This window comes from Xenopus laevis, chromosome 5L (assembly GCF_017654675.1).
Source record: "Xenopus laevis strain J_2021 chromosome 5L, Xenopus_laevis_v10.1, whole genome shotgun sequence".
Lineage (NCBI taxonomy): Eukaryota > Metazoa > Chordata > Amphibia > Anura > Pipidae > Xenopus > Xenopus laevis.
Genome location: NC_054379.1, coordinates 31,842,210 through 31,863,250, shown reverse-complemented (window position 1 = coordinate 31,863,250; position 21,041 = coordinate 31,842,210). Strand labels below are relative to the sequence as shown.

Genomic DNA, 21,041 nt, shown 5'->3' with positions numbered 1-21,041 from the left:
ACCAGAATCTGGCTGACCATTTTTCAGCTTTCAGATACAATATTGCCTGATGTTTGGATTCTAGGGAACAAAAACCTAAGTGGCAGCTCCAGCCTTCTGGCGTGGACACGTCTGTTAAGAGATTAGCATGGTAGAGAACATGAATTCCTAATAAGATCCTCACAGGCTCACTGTTTAAGAGTCAATTACGCTGTTCTCACAAGGCATTTTACTTATAATCTTTACTCTGTCAAAGGACTCTAAAATCATTTAAATTGCCATGAAAATGCTTGTAAAATCCAAGGTGCTGCAGTGGGATATAATTTCTTGTCACTGTTGCTTTGGAGGAGTAATGGGATTTTAGATGCCCACACGTATTACAGAAAATAAACCAAAAAGTTTTTTTTCGCTTCAATTAAAATATTTTTCAATAAAGGGGGTTTAAGTTAAATTTTAATATGTGATAGAATGGCCAATTTTAAGAAACTTTTCAATTGGTCTTCATTATTAATTTTTTATAGTATTTTAATTATTTGCTTTTAATTAAAGTGTACCTGTCACCCACAAAAATTTGTATAATAAAAGTCCTTTTCAAATTAAACATGAAATCCAATTTCTATTTTTATTAAAGCATTCATAGCTGTTGTAAGCTCATCAAGCTGTCAATCAAATATTGTCTGCCCTCCCTCTATGCCCTGGGAATAGAGGCGGCGCAGACAATTACTTTCACTTTCCATTCAGCACTTCCTAGATGTGACTGCTCGCCCAATATTTACTCGTTCTTTTAACCATTTAATTGTGTAGTTAGGGCATGGGGATGGACATCAGGTCCCCCATTCTGGTGCACAAACAAGATTCTGAGATGATACAAGGCTTGCCTTAATAACCGTGTCCACAAAATGGCTCCTGCCTGTTTGTTATAATTATGAATTCCCAGACTGAAGTAAACTAAATTCAAATAATTTATATAGTGTAATTAAGGTTCATTTTGCTTGACTAATGTGATAAAATAGTATTTGGAATAATTTTATAGGGTGACGGGTCCCCTTTAAGGTTTTCAAATGGGTCACTGACCCCATCTAAAAACAGATGCTCTGTAAGGCTACAAATGTATTATTATTGCTACTTTTTATTACTCATCTTTCTATTTAGATCCTTTCCTATTCATATTCCAGTCTCTTATTTAAATCCGTGCACGGTTGCTAGGGTAATTTGAACCCTGGCAACCAGATTGCTTAAATTACACACTAGAGAAGTGCTAAATAAAGATCTAAATAACTCACATAAACTACACATAATAAAAAAAGAAAACCAATTTCAAATTGTCTCAGAATATCACATCATACTAAAAGTTATCTCAAAGGTTAACAACCCCTTTAATTTTGATAAGGGAAAAAAAGTTTTGTGTGTTTTTAATAAAATGAAAGTGGGAGGCACATTTATTAAAGGTCGAATTTCAAATTCATGTGAGGTTTTTTTAAACTTTATTAAATTCGACTGGGGTGTTATTTATTTAAAAAATCGGATATCTAAAACTCGGACTAATTTTACCGAAAACTCAAATCGAATTCGAATCTAAGTCGTCTAAACTTGATTCGAGGTTTTTCTCTGAAAAAAACTCAAATGTCAGGAAGGCTACTAACATGTCCCAATTGGTCCCTGGACCTCTCCCATTGACTTTTTCAAGGTGGCGAATAGTCAAAAATTTGAATTCTTAAAGGGCCAGAGTATGATAAATCTCAAAATTTTAATTTGAATTAAAACTCGAAGCGAGTTTGGATAATTCACAATTTGAATTTGAGAGTTTTGAACATAAAAAAAAATTCGACCCTTAATATATCTGCCCCTAAATATTAGAAAACAAGTGTATGTCCGGTTTTCCAGGTTTTAACTGATTTGTGACATTTGGCCTTAATTCACATTGTATGCTCCTAATGGGCCTATCCTTCTTGTTTATCTAATCTACAGCACTCACCATGACGCAGCTCTAGGTATTAGCCAGTGACACTTACCTGTCACTGAAAGGATACAGCATAGTTACATAGTTAAGTTTGGTTGAAAAAAGTACAAACGGCCAAAGTACATCAAGTTCCAGCCCACCAAGTGAACCCCAGTGCACATATTTACACACCCTGGGCATGATTCACAACAGTAGAACATCCAGAGATCCTTACACCGTAACCAGATGTCAAAAGTGATATGACAGTAACTTGTCTGCTACCTTCTTCTCTAATGAAAATGTAGTTTCCTCTTTGTAACATAGAGCTATATCTATTGGTAGAGGTTTATCTATTATACAGGTATATACAATAGGTTGATACACGTGATCCCATTTTAAAAGCAGCTGTTAAAGGAAAACTATACCCCTAAATGAATACTTGAGCAACAGTTAGTTTATATCAAATTAAGTGGCATATTAAAGAATCATTTCAAACTGGAATATATATTTAAGTAAATATTGCCCTTTTACATCTTTGCTTTGAACCACCATTTTGTTATGGTCTGTGTGCTGCCTCAGAGATCTCCTGACCAGAAATACTACAGCTCTAACTGTAACAGGACGAAGTGTGAAAGCAAAAGACAGAACTCTGTCTGTTAATTGGCTCATGTGACCTTACATGTATAGTTTGTTTGGTTTGTTTGTGTGCACAGTGAATCATACGATCCCAGGGGGTGGCCCTTATTTTTTAAAATGACAATTTCCTATTTATGATTACCCAATGGAACATACTACTAGAAAAGTAATTATTTTGAAAATGGTTTATTTATATGAAGCAGGGCTTTACATATGCGCTGTTTTATGCCTACATTGTTTGATTGGTATAGTTTTCCTAACAGCATTTTTTAGTTTAGGCCTACTACAAGGCAGAGCTGTCAACTTTTGTGTAATGATGCCCGGGGGGAATTGCGCGCGCGCCACCAAAAACTTCCAGGTTTGTGATGTCACGAGAAGTGACATCCCGAGTGTTGCGCAGAGCCTATCCTGAAACTGCCCTACTGATGTCTCTCACGTAGTCTGCGCGTGTGCACATCGGATTTTTGCCTGCAATAGTCAGAAATCGTGGGAGGCACATTTATTAAAGGTCGAATTAGAGTGAATGCATTAAGTGACACAGCGTAAAATCTGGTAACTCCCGATAAAATAGGGGGAGTTGACAGCTCTGCAAAGGAGTGAAAGAAATACAGTTATGGGATCTATCTGGAAACCCATTATCCAGAAAGCTCTGAATTATGGAAAGTTCATCTCCCATAGCCTCCATTTTATTCAAAAATTTTAAAAGTGATTTCCTTTTTCTCTGTAATAATAAAACAGTAGCTTGTGCTTGATCCCAGCTAAGATATAATGCATCCGTATTGGAGGCAAAGCAAGCCTATTTGGTTTAATAATGTTTAAATGATATTTAAGGAGACAGAGTATGGAGATCCAAATTACAGAAGGACCTCTTATAAGGAAAACCCCAGGTCCCAAGCATTCTGCATAACAGTTCCCATATCTGTACTACAAACTGCCATGCTGTTCTTAGGTAATGTAATCCTCCTATATGTGTTATTTTCCCTTTATTTTCTTTTGTAGATTGAGGTGTTTGCAGAGCAATCCATTCTTTTACATATGATTAAAGTTCACATTTTTTATGATATTTTCTGAAGTTCACAGAAACATATAATCTTTTATGATTATCCCACAAATGTGGTTTGATGTCAAGAACATGATTTTAATATTTGGGAGTAAAGTAGAACACTGAGAAACTAATGTCACCATCACTGTTTTGGGAGTTTAGCAGGGAGCAGACTTGTTTTTCTACGCTAGCATAAAAATGCAGATGGAGAAAAAGGCTGATCTGTTCCCTTTCCTTGTGGTTAGCGCATGGGAATGCATGAGATGTGTCTTTCACTGTGTATTTCACTGCTCAACGGGCATTTGTCATCCAGTAAACAAGAACTACAGATGGTGTCAAACTGTAAGGTGGTCATACACGTTACAATTACTCTCTTTTCTACGATTACTGGTCACGGGAAAGATCGTTTGTTTTCTCTATTAACATTAAAGGCCCCCCATACACAGGCCGATAAAAGCTGACAGACCGAGTCAGCAGCTTATTGCCCCGTGTGTGGGGTCACCCGATGGGCTTCCCCGATCGATATCTGGTCTCGATCGAGCAGGTTTAAAAATCCTGTTGGATCCCAGCTGCATCTGTGCGTTTATGTGGTTTCGCGATCCAACCACCCGTATTGGATGCATTATGATCCGATCGTTGGGCCCTAGGGCCCATGATCGGATCAGCTCGATATCGTCCACCTCAATGTGGACATATCGGGGAGAGATCTCTACGCCTTAAGAAATCGTCAGATACGCAGGTAGAAAGAAATGAGGATTCAGCATTAAGTTTTTCCAATGTTGGGTAATGCTAATATACTGTAAGAGATCTCTGCTTTTCTTTAGTAGGAAAAAGAAAAATTTAGTAGGCAGTCTAAATTGTACAGGTATGGGATACGTAATCCAGAAACCCATTATCCAGAAAGCTCCAAGTTAGAATAGAAAAGGCTTTCTCCCGTAGACTCCTTTATTTATTTATTTATTTATATTTTTTTTAATAATCCAGATTTTTAAAGCTCATTTCCTTTTTTCTTTGTAATGGTAAAACAGTACTAGTACTTGATCCAAACTAAGATATAATTAATCCTTATTGGAAGTCTATTGGGTTTATCCAGAGGCTCATTTATCAAGGGTCGAATTTTGAATTAATGTGAGTTTTTTCAAACGCCCTTAAATTCTAATGAATTCGAAATTCGACTTGGGGTGACTTATTAAAAAAATAGAATTTGTAAAAGTCTGAGAAATTTAAAAGACCCGAAAACTTGAATTGAATTTGATTCAAATTCGATCAAACTCGATTCGTATTAGATTTGTACAAGTCGAGTTTTTCTACCGAAAAAAACTTGAATGTCAGGAAGGCTACAAACAACTCCAAATTGACCCCTAGACCTCTCCTATTGACTTATACAGTAATTCAGCAGGTTTTAGGTGGCGAATAGTCAAATCTGAATTCTTAAAGGGCCAGAGTATGATAAACTCCAAAAATCTAATTTGAATCTTTAAAAAAAACTCAAATCGAATTTGACGTTCAAAAATTCGAATTTGAATTTTCAATTCGACTCTTAATAAATCTGCCCCTTAATGTTTACATGATTTTCTATTAGACTTAAGGAATCAATATCCAAATTATGGAAAGATCTGTTATCAGGAAAATCCCAGGTCCCGAACATTCTGGATAACAGGTCCCATAGCTGTGCTGATTTATTCAATTATTGGTAAATGTTCCTGAGCAGTGTCTAATAGTTAGAAGGGCAGCATGTTGGCTCGGTGGGTAACTTTGCATCATTGGGGTCTTGAATTTGATTCTGGCTTAGGCACTATCTTCTAGATCACTATTCTTCTTTCCATGTCTGTGTGGGTTTCCTCCAGGTATTCTGGTTTCCTCCCACAGTCCAAAAACATGAATACAGGCTGATTGGCTTCTGATTCAAAAATTTACCATAGTATATGCGAAAGTAATAGATTCGATTTTAAGCTCCACTGGGACAGTGACTAATGTGAATGATTTAAAGCTTTGCGGAAATGTGTCCTTGTGGAAATAGTGCTCTATAGTGATGGGCGAATTTTGGGCATTTCGATCCGCCAAAAAATTCACGAATTTGCTGCAAAACGGGGAAAAATTCATGAAACTGAGCCGGCATGTCGTTTTTGTTGGCAAATTTTCACCGTGGTTTTGCGAATTTATTTGCTATCGGTGAATCGCGGGAATTCATCTCAAATTCGCCCCTGGCGAATAAATTCGCCCTAGTGCTGTATAAATACCAGACAAAAGCATTTTGGTAGATCAGTAAATAGACCAAAGTAGTAGTAATCATCCTAGATTCCACAGTTCTACTAATAATAAACCCACCCCTATGTTTTGCAACAAGTATTTGTATTCCCTGTAGAGTTTACCGTATGTGAGACTGTGTTATGTGCATAGCACATGTATGTCAGAAACAACCCATTCATAGCAGTGAGAGTAACTCTTGTAGCTACTGCGATTGACTTGTAAGCCAGTGTTTATGTTTTGCCTTGCAGAAAGGAGCCTGGGTGTTTACCTGTTTATGCACAGACAATATTGCTGTCAAAAACGGCATTACAAGTTTATCAGCACTTGTATAGGCATGCTGAACTGTAGATGTTGCAACAGTAATTTCTTTAACTGTTCATAAAAATTGTACTGGTGTAATTTTCCCTGTATTAGCGCATTCATGATTGGCAGGTTTAAATAATGAAGCACGCAAATGCCCACAGAATGCTGTATTTCATAGTATATTGCTACATTGCACTTCCAAAGCCAAGACCTCATTATGTTACCTTAAAGGAAATACATAAGTCAGGGAAATGGGGCATGTTATGAAATTCCTTATTTAACATTTCTGTAGCTTGTTCAAACTCCCTTGTATGAAAAGGACTAGTTCATAGCCCTATGTCTTGTAAATGCTTATGAAGTTCTGTGTCAAATATTGTTGTAAAAGCTTGTCTGTTGGTTTAAGGTATAGCCTGTAAGTAATCTGTATAAATTTAGCGTCCCAAATTTGTGTTAGTGCCACACAATCTGCACCTCAGGCTCTCCTCAAATGTTTCCAAAATAGTGTGCTCTTGGCCGGCTCCAAGGAAGGAACCATGTGAGAAACAAGATGAAAAATATATAGTGTAGTTTCCTTGGCTAAAATTCACCCAGTGTTTTCAAACAAATATCAGATAAGTGCCAGTTAACATGCTCGTAACCCAGAGACTTGAAATATGAGGGCAGAGACAGACCAGAATATTCGGGGAGATTAGTTGCACGGCGCCTATTTTTCAGGAGACTAATCTCCCCAAACTGCCTCACGCCAGCTAGAATCTAAATCCCCGGCAGGATGGCACTCTGAGCGCTTTGTTTTCCAAGGTCATCTGAAGTTTCATCGTGAGGCAACTTTGGACGACTTTGAAAAACAAAGCGCTCCGAGTGCCATCCAGCCGGCGATTTCGATTCTAGCTGCCGGGGCAGGCAAATCGGGCAGATTAGTCGGCAGAGAAGTGGTGATTCTTCCCCAAGTCTTCTCGTCTGCCTCTATATATATATATATATATATATATATATATATATATATATATATATATATATATAAACAGCATGGAGTCGGTGCACTCAGAGCACAAAATGGATGCCTCGGTGCTGGAACAAAAAACAATAGTATGCAATTTTCAAAAAAGGTCCGCACACACAGGACTTAGATAAAAAAGAGAAAATATCTTTTATTCAACGTTTCGGCTCGGACACTTGAGCCGTCCTCCACTTCCTGAGGACGGCTCAAGTGTCCGAGCCGAAACGTTGAATAAAAGATATTTTCTCTTTTTTTATATATATATATATATCTCAGGATAGTCTGAGTTGGTATAAAGACCAGGATAGGACACACTTTGCAAACTTATTCCCAAGTCCAGTCCAGTCAGAGGATTGCTTCCTGACATCCTCGCTGACGCGTTTCGCCTCTCTGACTTCTTCGCTTTGGAAGAAATGCTGGATTGCTGTTTGAGCACTAAGGGGCATACTCTTTCCCTGTTTAGTTTTAAATAACCCTTATAGTCTTCAGTGAGTGGCTTCCTATGCAGGGTGAAAGCCTCAGTTTCTAAAGTAGTTTCTTCTGCATGAGACTAGGTAAAACAAACATGATCATCCAGTGACCCTCCAGCCAAGGTTTAGTTCAGTAGGTGGAGGTCCATAGAATGGACTTCCATTTAAAAAGATAGTAAATAATATAATTGTATTTATATTTAAAAATCAAAGTTAAGGCAGGGTGCCCAGGGAAAATACTTTTTATTAAGGCTTAGGGCCATGTTTGGGCATCATTGGGTCTGCCGATAACAAATCAGATCATAAAATAAAACTTTTTAATTTTTTTGAAACGTCAAAAGTTGGCTGATATGGGCATGGAGTCAGTCCTGAGCTGGTGTACTAGAACTTTAATTCCCATGATTCCTTTTATTCTAAATGTAGTATGAGTAGGCTTGGAGGTGTTGTCCCACACAGCTAAAGATTAACCTGCTGCCTTTGACTGATTTATAGCATTTGTGATCCAGTATTTGTTCCTTAATTGAGTTACACGAATTGACAACCTTTTTATTATGTAATATTTTTCATTAATTTTGTCTCTCTTGTAGTGCTGTACTGACGAATTTGCATTCAGTTGTTTTATAGATCTTATTAAACTGTAAAACCCTTCACTTTATTTTCTTACTTAAGGCATCATTTGTAACCCTCTAATTAAGGTTGCACAACACCAATTATTAAGTCCATGTTCCAAGAAAGCATTATGCAAATAGAAATAGTTTCACCTATTTAAGGTCACTGTTCAAATGCAGTAGAAAAGGAAAATGCCATCAGCCTCAGGCACACACTGATTGGAACATACCGCATAAAGAGGCATATAGAGTCATCTTACTGAGAAGGACAGTGCACATGGAGAGCATATTTACTAAAGTGTCAATTTTCTCTTTCTCTAACTTCACCAGAGTTTGTCTCCATTTGCCAATGATCCCCAATTCCATTCTCTAGAGAAATTTCGCCATGAAACAATTATGTATGTTGGGAAATTAGTTTGGAGGAGGTGATGTATCTTTATATGGTAGTTTGCCTGAACCCAAAGAAATTTTTCATGGTGAAGACTCATTCTTAGAAAATTGTCGAAAATTCAATGGAGAAATTTCACGTGGCAGAAAGATATGAATTTCATAATACAAAGAGCAAGATCGGCAATACAAAGTTAATTTGCCAAAACTTGTTGCCATTTGACTTTTAGTAAATTGTAGATGTCGTAGAACAATAAGCTTTATTGGTTATATAATAGCATTGTTCTACATTGAATAAGACTGACATACAAATGTAAGTATTAAAAAGCGGCACGTAACAGGTAGTAAACTACTTTCAAGGACACCGGTGTCCTGAGGGCTAAAAGAAAACAAAGCTTAACCAAGCAAACTTAAAAAAGAAAAAGCAAAACATTAAAGAAAGCTGTGAAATTGGTAGGGGAAGTAGTAATAGTAACATACTAGAATTAAATTCATTGGGGGGTCACTCTTCAGAAGCTAGTAATTCTCAGGGTGCCCATACTTCTAAAAAGTGGGGGGTATTGTTAAGGATTATTGTTATGCCTGACTAAAATACCTTATTGCTTTTCACCTTTTGTTTGATTTCAGCTAAAGTAGGCGGAGTTGTGGTTTTCCTTTTAGCTGCAATGGATAGGCAGGTGGCTGTAAGAATTTGGTTAATCAGGGTCTAGGTCAGGGATCCCCAACGTTTTTTACCCGTGAGCCACATTCAAATGTAAAAGCTGGAGAGCAACATAACCATGCAAAAGTTCTTTCGGGTGCCAAATATGAGCTGTGATTGGCTATTTGGTAGCCCCTATGTGGACTGACAGCCTACAGGAGGCTCTATTTGGCAGTGCACCTGTTTTTTATGCAACCAAAACTTGCCTCCAAGCTTGGAATTCAAAAAAAGGTACCTGTGAGGCCACTGGGAGCAACATCCAAGGGGTTGGTGAGTAGCATGTTGCTTGCGAGCCACTGGTTGGGGATCATGGGTCTATGTGGACCTGTTGACCATTGGCTAAAGGTGTATATGTCAGCTGGTGTAGGGTAATATGCCAAATATTTACATTTGTCCATTAGTAAATATGGGCCATGGAGAGAGAGAGCGAGAGATGTTCTCAGAAAAAAATCTAAGCGAATGAGATTGAGTCTGGGGGAAATCGTGAGCATGCATAGTCTATTCTAGAGGTATTCTTTCAGAAAAAATATGGATTCCATCTTCAGCATGGTAAAAAAAAAAATCAACTGTAACTACATGTCTACCGCAATCCGCCAATTACTGCACTGTGTTTTTCACAAATAGCTCAAAGGGCAAGTATCAATGAGAAAATGTTTCCCAAGACTTTGATTACATGTCAAAGAGTTCCATGACATAAGTCTGTTCATGGCAAAGGGAGAGAGGACGCTTTGTCACCCTCAGGAAATTTCCTCTCCCAAACACAGCTGGGATATAGTTGGGAAATATTGATGAAAATAGCATTGTCATTGCATATAGTGAGACAGCATAGTACTCCCTTGTACTAAGCACAATTCTAATACATGAAAATAGGACACTATAATGGTCCTTTAAGGCTAGATTTGTATTTTTTTTTGTACAGTGACCCACTTTGACAATATTTGCAATTTTCTTTGCTAAATAAAAGGGTACACAGTTGCATTCTGAGAGCCACGTTACTGAGAGCCACGTTACTGAGAGCCACGTTACTGAGAGCACTATGATTTTGTCCTGATTATGTTGTCCATTACAACAGTGGTCTCCCAGCAGCTTCCTTAACATTGGTTTGATCTGAAAAAAATAATAGATTACAATGCCCAGGGCAGGAGTAGTCTGTGGACCCTAATACATTTGGAAGAGTAAATCCTGTACAGGTATGGGATCCGTTATCCGGAATCCCATTTTCCAGAAAGCTCTGAATTACCAAATGGCTGTCTTCCATAGACTCCCTTTCATCCAAATAATCCACATTTCTAAAAATGCTTTATTTTTTCTCTGTAGTAATAAAACAGTACCTTCTACTTGATCCCAAATAAGATATAATTAATCCTTATTGGAAGCATAACCAGCCTATTGGGTTTATTTAATGTTTACATGATTTTGTAGTAGACTTAAGATATGAAGATCCAAATGGAAATTGGGTTTTATTTTGGGGCAGATTTACCAAGGGTCGAATTTCGTAGTAATGGGAGTTTTTTTTAACTCCCATAACTTCTAAATTCGAATTAAAAAAGACCAATTGAAATTTATCAACAATAGGAGAAGAGGTCCGTTTTTGATCGAATTCGAATTGTACGAATCGAAGTAACATCGTATTCATTGAATTCTATTCGAAGTTTTTCCAAAAAAAACCTTAGATTTTTCAAATGGGTTCTAGGAGGTCCCCCAAAGGCTAAAATGGCGATTCGACAGGTTTTAGATGGAGAATGGTCGAAGTCAAATTTTTAAAGAGACAGTACATGATAAATTTCGACATTTCGAATTCAAATTCTAATCAAATCTGGACTATTCCCTAGGTACACAAAAATTAGCTCGAAATTTGAATTTTTTTAATTCGAATTTTCACTTCGACCTTTGATAAATCCTCCCCTTAGTGTTTACATTATTTTTTAGTAGAGTATGGAGACCCACATTATGGAAAGATCCATTATCCGGAAAACCCCATGTCCCGAGCATTCTGGATTACAGATCCAAATCTAGGTTTAAAGATTTTTTAAAGGGCTATGAATTAAACACTTCTCAATTCGACTGCTCTCTACTTACAGTAATGTAATATTTGTCCTGTTATATCTGTAGGCCATTGATAGCTTTCTAGCTCAAAATATATCACTTGAGTTATTAACCATTGAGTATTGTTTTGTTTAATTGTCTGGTTAGCACCAAAGAAAAACTGAAAAATTGTTTAAATGTAATGAAAACTGTTTAGATAAAGCATAAGGATTATGTTTCATTTAGAACTTAAAAAAAAACTTCACTAGTCATATATCATTGTGGATCAGGTTTTAGAAAAGTTGCTTTCGCCGTATACGTCTTTACTGGCAGTGCGTTTGCAAAACAACTCGTATGAACAGCTCACAATATAATGCCATGTTCGTGGTTATGTTCTGAGGAAAACTCATTAGTCTGAGTGTCATTAAAAATGAATGATTGCCTTCATGGTATTTCTAAGTTGTCTTCCCACAAGCAATAAGAGATAAATCTTGTTGTTTTTTTTTTTTTAGGATATGACAAGTTTTGTCTGTTGAGCAGTAACATGTTGTGTCCAAGTGAGGGCGTTCTAAGCCTGTCACACATACATCTCACAAAGCCGGCAATTTTCTTTTCCTACAGATTATATCTTTCTATTCTTAGTAAATCTAAAAAAATGTCAACTACTTTTTTTTTTAACCACTCTTTCTCTGTAGATTTCTAAACATATTGACTTTGGATTTGGATTTTTGTTAATTAAATATATCTCCCTTTGGCCACTTGTAAAGGAAAGCAAAACTAAAATGACCAATGACTGCAAGAGGACAGTGATTCAGGAGTTTGCTCCTCTGAGCAACTATTTCTCTTGCCAGGTGTTTAAAGGGCACATTCCAAAAATCTCCCATTTTGTTCTTGATATTTTTGATTTATAATTAGTCTAAAAAACATTGGTAAACTGCTGTGTCTTTCTTTCTTTCTTTCTTTCTTTCTTTCTTTCTTTCTTTCTTTCTTTCTTTCTTTCTTTTTTTTTTTTTCTTTCTTCGCTGTATTATCTCAGTCACACTACTAAGTAATCCTGTTAAGGGCTCCAAATCATGCAGTGACGTAAAGAATACGTTTCTGAGATCTCAGTCCACTGTTTCTGAATAAAACATGTCTGGAATCTCAGCCATAAAGCATAATGGAACTGCTGCTGTGACAGAGCAAGGAAGAAGGCCTAAGCATAAAAGTGACATTAACATTTTCCAGTGTAAATAATTTTTTTAAGGACTACTCTACTTTACTAAGTATTATGCATTAAATACTGGCTATACATGGGAATTGAGTTTGTTTGGGAGGTTTGAAGCAAGAGAGTCAGTTTGGCCACCCTTGTGCTATCCCAATCAGATCACACGGGCCCTTTGGGAAAGTTCCAAATTCGCAGTCCACTGTGGTCCATACCTGGATGGTTTTTTTATACCTGCTTGCTTAATACCTGACTGAGCCCTAGTCAGATATTGATTGGGAGTATTTTCGATAACACTACTGAGTATGTATCAGATGTTTCCCAGATAAGGGATCTTTCCATAATATGGGTCTCCATACTCTACTAAAAAAAATTATTTAAACACTAAATAAAACCCAATAGGATTGTTTTCCTTCCATCTCTGAATTACGGAAAGGTCTCCCATAGACTAAATTTTATCCAAATAATCAGAAAAAATGATTTCCTTTTTCTCTGTAATAGTAAAACAGTAGCTTGTACTTGATCCCAACTAAGATATAATTAATCCTTTTTGAAAGCAAAACCAGCCTATTGGGTTTATTTAATGTTTTCATGATTTTCTAGTAGGAAGATCCAAATTATGGAAAGATCCGTTATCCGGAAAACTCCAGGTCCAGAGCATTTTGTATAACAGGTCCCATACCTGTAATGGTTTCATTCTTGTATTTTATCATTTACCATTGCTATCCTTCCTACAACACTATTATAAAATTACAGTTTTGGCCAATTCCATCTTGAGCTCTAAGCTGTAGCTACTAACCAGAAAGGAAGCTGACTCTACTGATTCTCTTCATGTTGTGTAATACCTTCTCACCTACTTTTAACTGAGCTAATCTTCACTTATGAAATATTTTTTGTGGGGAGAGTGTTCAGCCACCAGTGATGGGTGCTGGTATTTTGTCTTTCCTTAGTTATGTCCAACTTTGCCAGTTGTTAACCTTCTATTTCTTTTTGCCTCCACTGTTGGCTGAACAATATAGACATATCCTTTAATTGTGGAGACCTTGCAGAAGCCTCTTTCAAAGGCCTTGGCCTTCTGCTGCATTTTCTAGAAGTGTCCCTAGTTGTTCAAATGTTCTAGTAACCCTACATTAAGTTTGAGCAATATAGGGAGCACGGTTAAGTTTCCATCATCTGCCTCTGTGCTTTAACCACTAAGGATTAACCTATGACACCAAGTGGGATTTTGAGCCTGGGGGGTGTAACAAGACCCTTCTTTCACTGCTTTTCTTCTTTCCTTTTTCTCTATTATGTTTTAAGCCGTCAACTGTCTTCCCTGCACTTTGTATTGTTAAACTCTCCTTCAAAAACATTTCAGGGCGCAGCAGATTCCATTTTTCTTTGCCTCTTTGCATTTAAACATTTAGATGGACTATAGATATAAGATGGACTATAAGATATTGCCTATGACTAAGTGCTAGGTAAGCATGAAACGCGTTAGGCGCTATAAGGGGTTTTTCTGAAACATGTTTTTATTATGATTATGGAATAAACTAAAAATTTTTTACTCTTTAGCATGCTTTGGAAAATTATTTGAGCATATATAGATGGACTATGCCATGCAAATTTTTTGGGCAATTTATTATCTATAAAAATCTGACTTGTAATCAAAAATAAATTATGCTATTTGATTGCTTTCTATAATTAAAACTCCAAGACTGAGGTAGGTAGCATGGCCAAACACACATCTATATTTATATATATAAATGTAGTTTTGAAACCTGCCTTTATTTTCCTTGGAATTGCCTGTTGGCAAGGCTAGTCATTTCTGCAGTGTATAGATTATTCTGATGCATGTTTATGTTTCTTTTTTATAAGGGAAAGGGTAGCATAGTGTGGTTGCATTACAGAAGGGCGTGTTTCACTCACAGGACTGCATTTTGTGCCTGGGGTGTTTAAAGTACTTTTAACAGCTTCAGCTCTTAGTATACTGTTTCACACATAGGCACAGCCTCTTGTATTGCCGTATCCACCGGAGAAAAAGGCTAAATACTCACTGCTGCCGCCTGTTAACTGTGTCTCAAGGTGATTATTATCAATGAAAAATGACAGCTACAAGATGGCCTTTTTGAACATCAAAAGCTTTCATTTAGGGGTGGAGACCAACGGTATCTCTTGCTTCCAGGCAAGACATGTATATTAAACTTAGTCATGTCTGAAACATTATTGACTCATATGTATGTAAATCCAGGTTTCATTCAAAACCTTTGACTTACTTTAAAAGTGAGACAGCCTATTGTTTTCCTCATTTAAAGCTTCTTGCCAAAGCCAGTTCAAGGGCTGTTGCGTTATGTAAGGGGTTAGTTATCAATGGAGGTTTCTTTAAACCTCAAATTAATGCCCAACTAGTAATGGGCGAATCTGACCTTTTTACTTCGTTAAAAATTAGTGAAATATTGAAAATGTTCTGAAATGCATTTAAGTCGGTGACAACATTTTGTGACGGCGAATAATCGTTAGACTAATTTTTGGAGCGCAACAATTTTAGTCTATGGGCGTCATTTTCACTGCGAAAATGTTTGCTCATCACTACTCGTTTTCCAATTTAAGAAAAAACATGAATGGAAAAAACTCAAATCAGTGAAGTCAGGGTGAACAACCCAAAAACTCAAATCAGTGAAGTCAGGGTGAACAACCCAAAAACTCAAATCAGTGAATTCAGGGTGAACAGCCTAAAAACTCAAATTAATCGAGTTTTCACTGAAAAAACCCACCAAAAAACCCCCCCTGAAAATCATGAAAACTACAAACATCTTTAAAGGTTGAATGAACCTCTGCCATTAACTTCTACATGACCTTGACAGGTTTTAGCTGGAGTATTTTCGGATTCGAGCTATTTCCAGCTTCGGGGTATAATAAATCTAGAAAAATTCGAGTTTTTTTTATTTATTTTTTTAAAACTTAAAAATTCCCGATCAGCCCGATATCGCCCACTTCAATGTGGGCATGTCACCAAACGAGCTGGTCTCCCTGTGTATTATTACAGAGAAAATTGATTTTTTTTTTTTATGTGAATTTTTTTTATTAAAATGTATTCTAAGGGAGATGCATTCCTTTAATTAGTAGCTTTCTGAAAATGGGTTTCCAGATAACAGAAAACATACCGAATATTTCTGGCACAAAATGTATTTATAATTATTATTAAGATCTAAAGGAACGTTAAACTTAACTTTTAAAGTAGTCTAAAAAGTTCAAATAGGTTTTACCTCTCCTTTCTATCTTCACAACTCTCACAGATAGATTGATTTATGCAGTGTCATTAACCACTTTCTTTATAGTGACTTGGAGTGAGATTTCATTAACTGGAACTTTTTTTTTTGTAAGATATTAACACCAGAAAATGACATACCAGTTATTCCTATACATCGTATTTTAAGTTGAAATACTGAATATTTATTGTTGCGTGTTCATTTGTGTCTTTTAATATTTTTGATCCTGTGCATAAACAAATTAACACCCTGTATCAAAAATACTTGCTGAGCTCATAAGATGTTTTGGCATGAAAACAAGTGTAAAAAAGCACAAGAAAAGTGATACACCAAGAGAATCTCAATTTACGGGAGGATGTTTTTTTTTTTTTTATAGCTGACAATGAACTACGGCTCCATCTCAGTTGGACTGTAAATCATAACATATATCACTTAAAATTTTTGGCATAGCGAAGATTTTGGTAAATTAATTTATTATGTTTTCATGATTTATGCAGATGTTTTTAATCTCTGCTCTGACTGTCAGTAATCACTTTGTAAGACAGTACAGGTATAGGATCCCTTATCCGGAAACCCGATATCCAGAAAGCTCCAAATTACGGAATGGCTGTCTCCCATAGACTCCATTTTATCCAAAAAATCCAAATTTTTAAAAATGATTGTTTTCCTTCCATCTCTGAATTACGGAAAGGTCTCCCATAGACTAAATTTTATCCAAATAATCAGAAAAAATGATTTCCTTTTTCTCTGTAATAGTAAAACAGTAGCTTGTACTTGATCCCAACTGAGATATAATTAATCCTTATTGGAAGCAAAACCAGCCTATTGGGTTTATTTAATGTTTAAATGAATTTCTAGTAGACTTAAGGCATGAAGACCCAAATTACGGAAGGATCCGTTATCCGGAAATCCCCAGGTCCCGAGCATTCTGGATAACAGGTCCCATACCTGTACTATGTTCCACCTTTAAGATCTAAATAATTATTGGATAGGTCTGAGATTTGAGTCAGAAAATGTTAATACATTTCAATGCGTTCGGAATGCTTAAAATATATTGTTAACTTGGGATATATTTACAATTTGTAATCTTTTTGTGTTTCAGCCTAGTCCTTTACCAAGTCCAACACTGGGGAGACTACCGAATGCCAGCCAGTCACTGCTTGCATGGTGCAAAGAAATCACAAAGTCTTACAGAGGAGTCAAAATTACCAATTTCACTACTTCCTGGAGAAATGGACTGGCCTTCTGTGCAATATTACATCACTTTAGACCTGACCGCATGTGAGTACACACAGTATTTCCTTTTTTCCTAGTATCAACTACATCAATGAAACCTTTCCAGAGTAAAATCTATGGCAAGTTGTTCTTTGTGTACATCATTGGCATGTCCAGTGCTATAGAGTTCCCATGGTGAATGGGTTAACAGCCCTTACCATTTCCCTATCAATGTCCTCCTTTCATTTTAAGCCCCCTTCTAATTTGATTTTTTATGCCTTAATCCTAAAATACTGACCTCAAGATGCTATTAAAATTTTGTTAGTGTTGAAATGAGATGAGACAAATTAGCCTGTAGCTCTTTGAATGTTGACAACAAGGGATTACCACATGGCAAATTTGGCTGTCAAAGCTTGTCGCTGGTCCTTGCCTTAACTTCTGTTTTAGACGGAAAAGCTCCAGGCTCTAGAACCGGCTATATCCATATTATTTATTAATATATTTTGTCCTTTTTAATTTTCCACGCTATTAGTTTTGTTGATTGAATTGCAGTGAAATTTCTAGTTGCCCTATGAAATAATGCTTTAATATTTTTTAAAGATGGGGCTGGTTTTAAAACTACAGATTTTTTTTTTTTATTAAAAATTGTTTGTACCCACTGTGCCATTTTCTCCTCCAGTGACTACAAGTCCCTCAATCCTCAGGATATTAAAGAAAACAACAAAAAGGTAAGAACTGCAAGCAGTGAGTTTATTCCAATATCTTCTCTGCTTTTTTTTTTTTTAAGTCAGAAAATCAAAGTTCTTTGTAATAGGGGTGGAACTTGCAGGCTCCTACCATAATTGGTTAATACTACATACCTGATTTGCATTTGCTATTGACTTAAACATTTTGTTATTTCCATAACGGCTTTATGTTTTTATAGGCTTTTTTTTATTTTACCTTTAATCTTTTTTAAGATTCATCTGTTTTTAAGTATTTAACCCAGGGGTGCCCAAAGGTAAATTGGGATCTACCAGTAGACCTTAAGCTGGTGATCAGTAGATCTCAAGACACTGTCAACAAAACGCTTGTCTATATCACCCTCCTGTTTCATTCTCTTTATTCAAATATTTATTATGTTAAGGTCACATAAGAAATAGTTGTTAAATATAGCAATATAAATTCTCTCATAAATCAATATAATATTTAAGTAATATGTTCCATGGAACAGAATGCTGACAATGCTTTTATGGATGTAGATCATAATGGGACATCATCGCTAAAAGCAGACCTCATATTAGTAAAGTATGGCCACTCCTGATTTTACCAGTAGGGCATTCAAGATGGACAACGTCTAATTGCTGAAATGGCAAGAACTAAACCAGTAATCAAATAGTGAAGTTAAAGTTGTTTTCTGTCGTTTCTGATTTATATTCATTTGGTTTGTAATATTGGTAGATTAGTTAAATGTTAACGATGTACATAAATGCTCAACGGTCAAATCAGGTCATGCTTCTCAATGTGAGGGAATGTATGACATTTTTATGCTGTGGGATGGGTTAGTTTTAGCTGCCACTCTCCCTTCTCAGCAGGTGGATTGAGCACCACCATCACAAAAGGAAGTGACAGAATCCATTGCTTTACATTACTTCCTCTCAAAGCCGCTTATTATTGGATAGCCTTAAGGTTGGCTATGTATGGTTACCTTTACACTAATCTTTCATTTTTGTTGCCCATTTCTTACCTTACGTCTTATATTTAAAGAGAGAAAAAGATGTAGATAAATTCCTAACTGTCGTGGGGGAATAGTCTAGAACAATAATCCCCAACCAGTAGCTTGTGAGCCAGAATGTATAAAAACCAGGTGCATTGCCAAACAGAGCCTCAATATATGTTGACAATCCACATAGGGGCCACCAAATGACCAATCACAGCACTTATTTGGCACCCGAGAACATTTTTCATGCTAGTGTTGTTTCCCAACTCACAGGTTCAAAAGGTTGGAGATCCCTGGTCTAGAATCTGCCAAAAATAGATTAGGGGGCCGATTCACTAACTTCGAGTGAAGGATTCAAAGTAAAAAAACCTCGAATTTCAAAGTGTTTTTTGGGCTACTTCAACCATCGAATGGGCTACTACGACCTTCGACTACGACTTCGAACTATTCGAACTAAAAATCATTCGACCATTCGATAGTCGAAGTACTGTCTCTTTAAGAAAAAACTTCGACCCCCTAGTTCGCCATCTAAAAGCTACCGAACTCAATGTTAGCCTATGGGGAAGGTCCCCATAGGCTTGGCTAACTTTTTTTGATCGAAGGATATTCCTTCGATCGTTGGATTAAAATCCTTCGAATCGTTTAATTCGAAGGATTTTATCGTTCGATCGAAGGAATAATCGTTCGATCGCACTATTTGCGCTAAAATCCTTCGATATTCGAAGTCGAAGGATTTTAATTCCCAGTCGAATATCAAGGGTTAATTAACCCTCGATATTCGACCCTTTACATTCTAATGTAAGCACAGTAAAAAAAATAGTTATACGCTAAAGTAATGTGTAACATTAACAGTATGGCTACTTGCTTTTGCTATAGTGGTAAATTTACTTATACATAACATATTTACCCCCATGGATTCCCTTTTCCTAATTATCTTTTCCAATCTGTCCATAGTACTGTGTTTGTTTACTGGGATTTTTTTTAAATACATGATGACCTACAGCTTCGCCATACACTCAAGTAGAGGCTACAATGTTGGTTTTAAACAAATGAATAATTATAGTCCATGGGATGCCTCTAAAGCTCAGTACAGACAGAGTGCAGAAAATATTGTAAGATTAGCAGAGAAGTGCTTGTTTGTATGAAGCTTTTGAGTAGTTCTATTACTTCCTTTGTGATCTAATAATGAGTATTTTTTTACATTTCTTGCTATCTGTTCATCAATTATACAGGCATTATTTTTATTTGCATTGTTTTAAAAAATCTAAACTATTTCAAACCTTTCATTATAAAAAAAACCTCATATTGTTGTTACAGCCAAGCTTTAATTATTTTATAATGTTTGTAAATTACAAATTGAGCTGTTCTTCACTCTCCACTCCCCCTCACACCTCTCTCAAAATACAAATCCAATTTAATGCTACCTGCAATTTTTGTTTTTGTTATGAGAATCTTCTTCCTTGTTCAGACAGACCCTCAAATACTTGAAGTATTCCTCACCTTATTCGATCTTTATGCCTTATTTTTTTCCTCCCTTTTGAAATTCTCAATTCATGTAACGTATGGAAAGCCCTAGAGCACAAACTAAAAATCTTAATTCAACTCTGAGCAAACTGTAATTATGAAGATTCTTTATTTTGTTGCCAAGACTTCTTCTTTTTCGCAGTGTACACTTTGTCTAGCAAACTTTCCGCACTCACAAATATATTTTATGAAGACAATGACAAGCTGCACCCTTTTACCTCTGCCCACCAATTATAATAAAAACCTAATATTTAACAAGTCTTCACTTTTTAAATGTGTATTGAAATTTTTTATATATATCAGGAATTGTGATCAGATCATTAGCACTTCTATTCTACCTAAGATAGGATTGCCACTTGCACAAACATTTTTTAGGATAACAAACATCAAAATGTAGTTTTACTGGAAGCTCAAGTTATGAAATGGGTAAAATACACAAATTAGGGCAATTAATAAATTTAAATCTACGTATATACTGTATACATTTTCTGTTACTATGGTTTAAACAAATTATAATTAAAGAAAAGTACTTCTTGATTTTAGTTCTGCAATCTTGGCTTGCCTATAAATATGATTTTCAATGCTTTTTTCAAAAAGCCATTGATAAGTATTTCCCAGGGTTGTATGCTGCATTGTCTCTTGGATTTTTGGCAGTTTGTTATTACAGTCTGGTTCACAAATAACAGGTCATATTGCCAGAAATATAGAACTGCATGATACCCGATCAAATGCATAACATTCAGTGGGTCAGTCTGAACAACTAACCGGATATGACAGTACAGTCCTAAGAGCTTGTTGGATTTTTCTTAATTTGT

At 36.2% G+C, this 21,041-nt stretch overlaps 1 protein-coding gene across 8 annotated transcripts in view; it reads left to right on the top strand.

Annotated features, from left to right (window-relative positions):
- The window catches only part of ehbp1.L (EH domain binding protein 1 L homeolog), a 294,730-nt gene that overhangs the window by 132,050 nt on the left and 141,639 nt on the right, over nt 1–21,041 (top strand). For all 8 annotated transcript variants that reach the window (XM_041562642.1, XM_041562641.1, XM_018262832.2 and 5 more), the window contains 2 exons: nt 16,891–17,069; nt 17,683–17,731. In XM_041562642.1, coding sequence (XP_041418576.1) covers nt 16,891–17,069; nt 17,683–17,731 — 228 coding nt within the window. The remainder of the gene's footprint in view (nt 1–16,890; nt 17,070–17,682; nt 17,732–21,041) is intronic.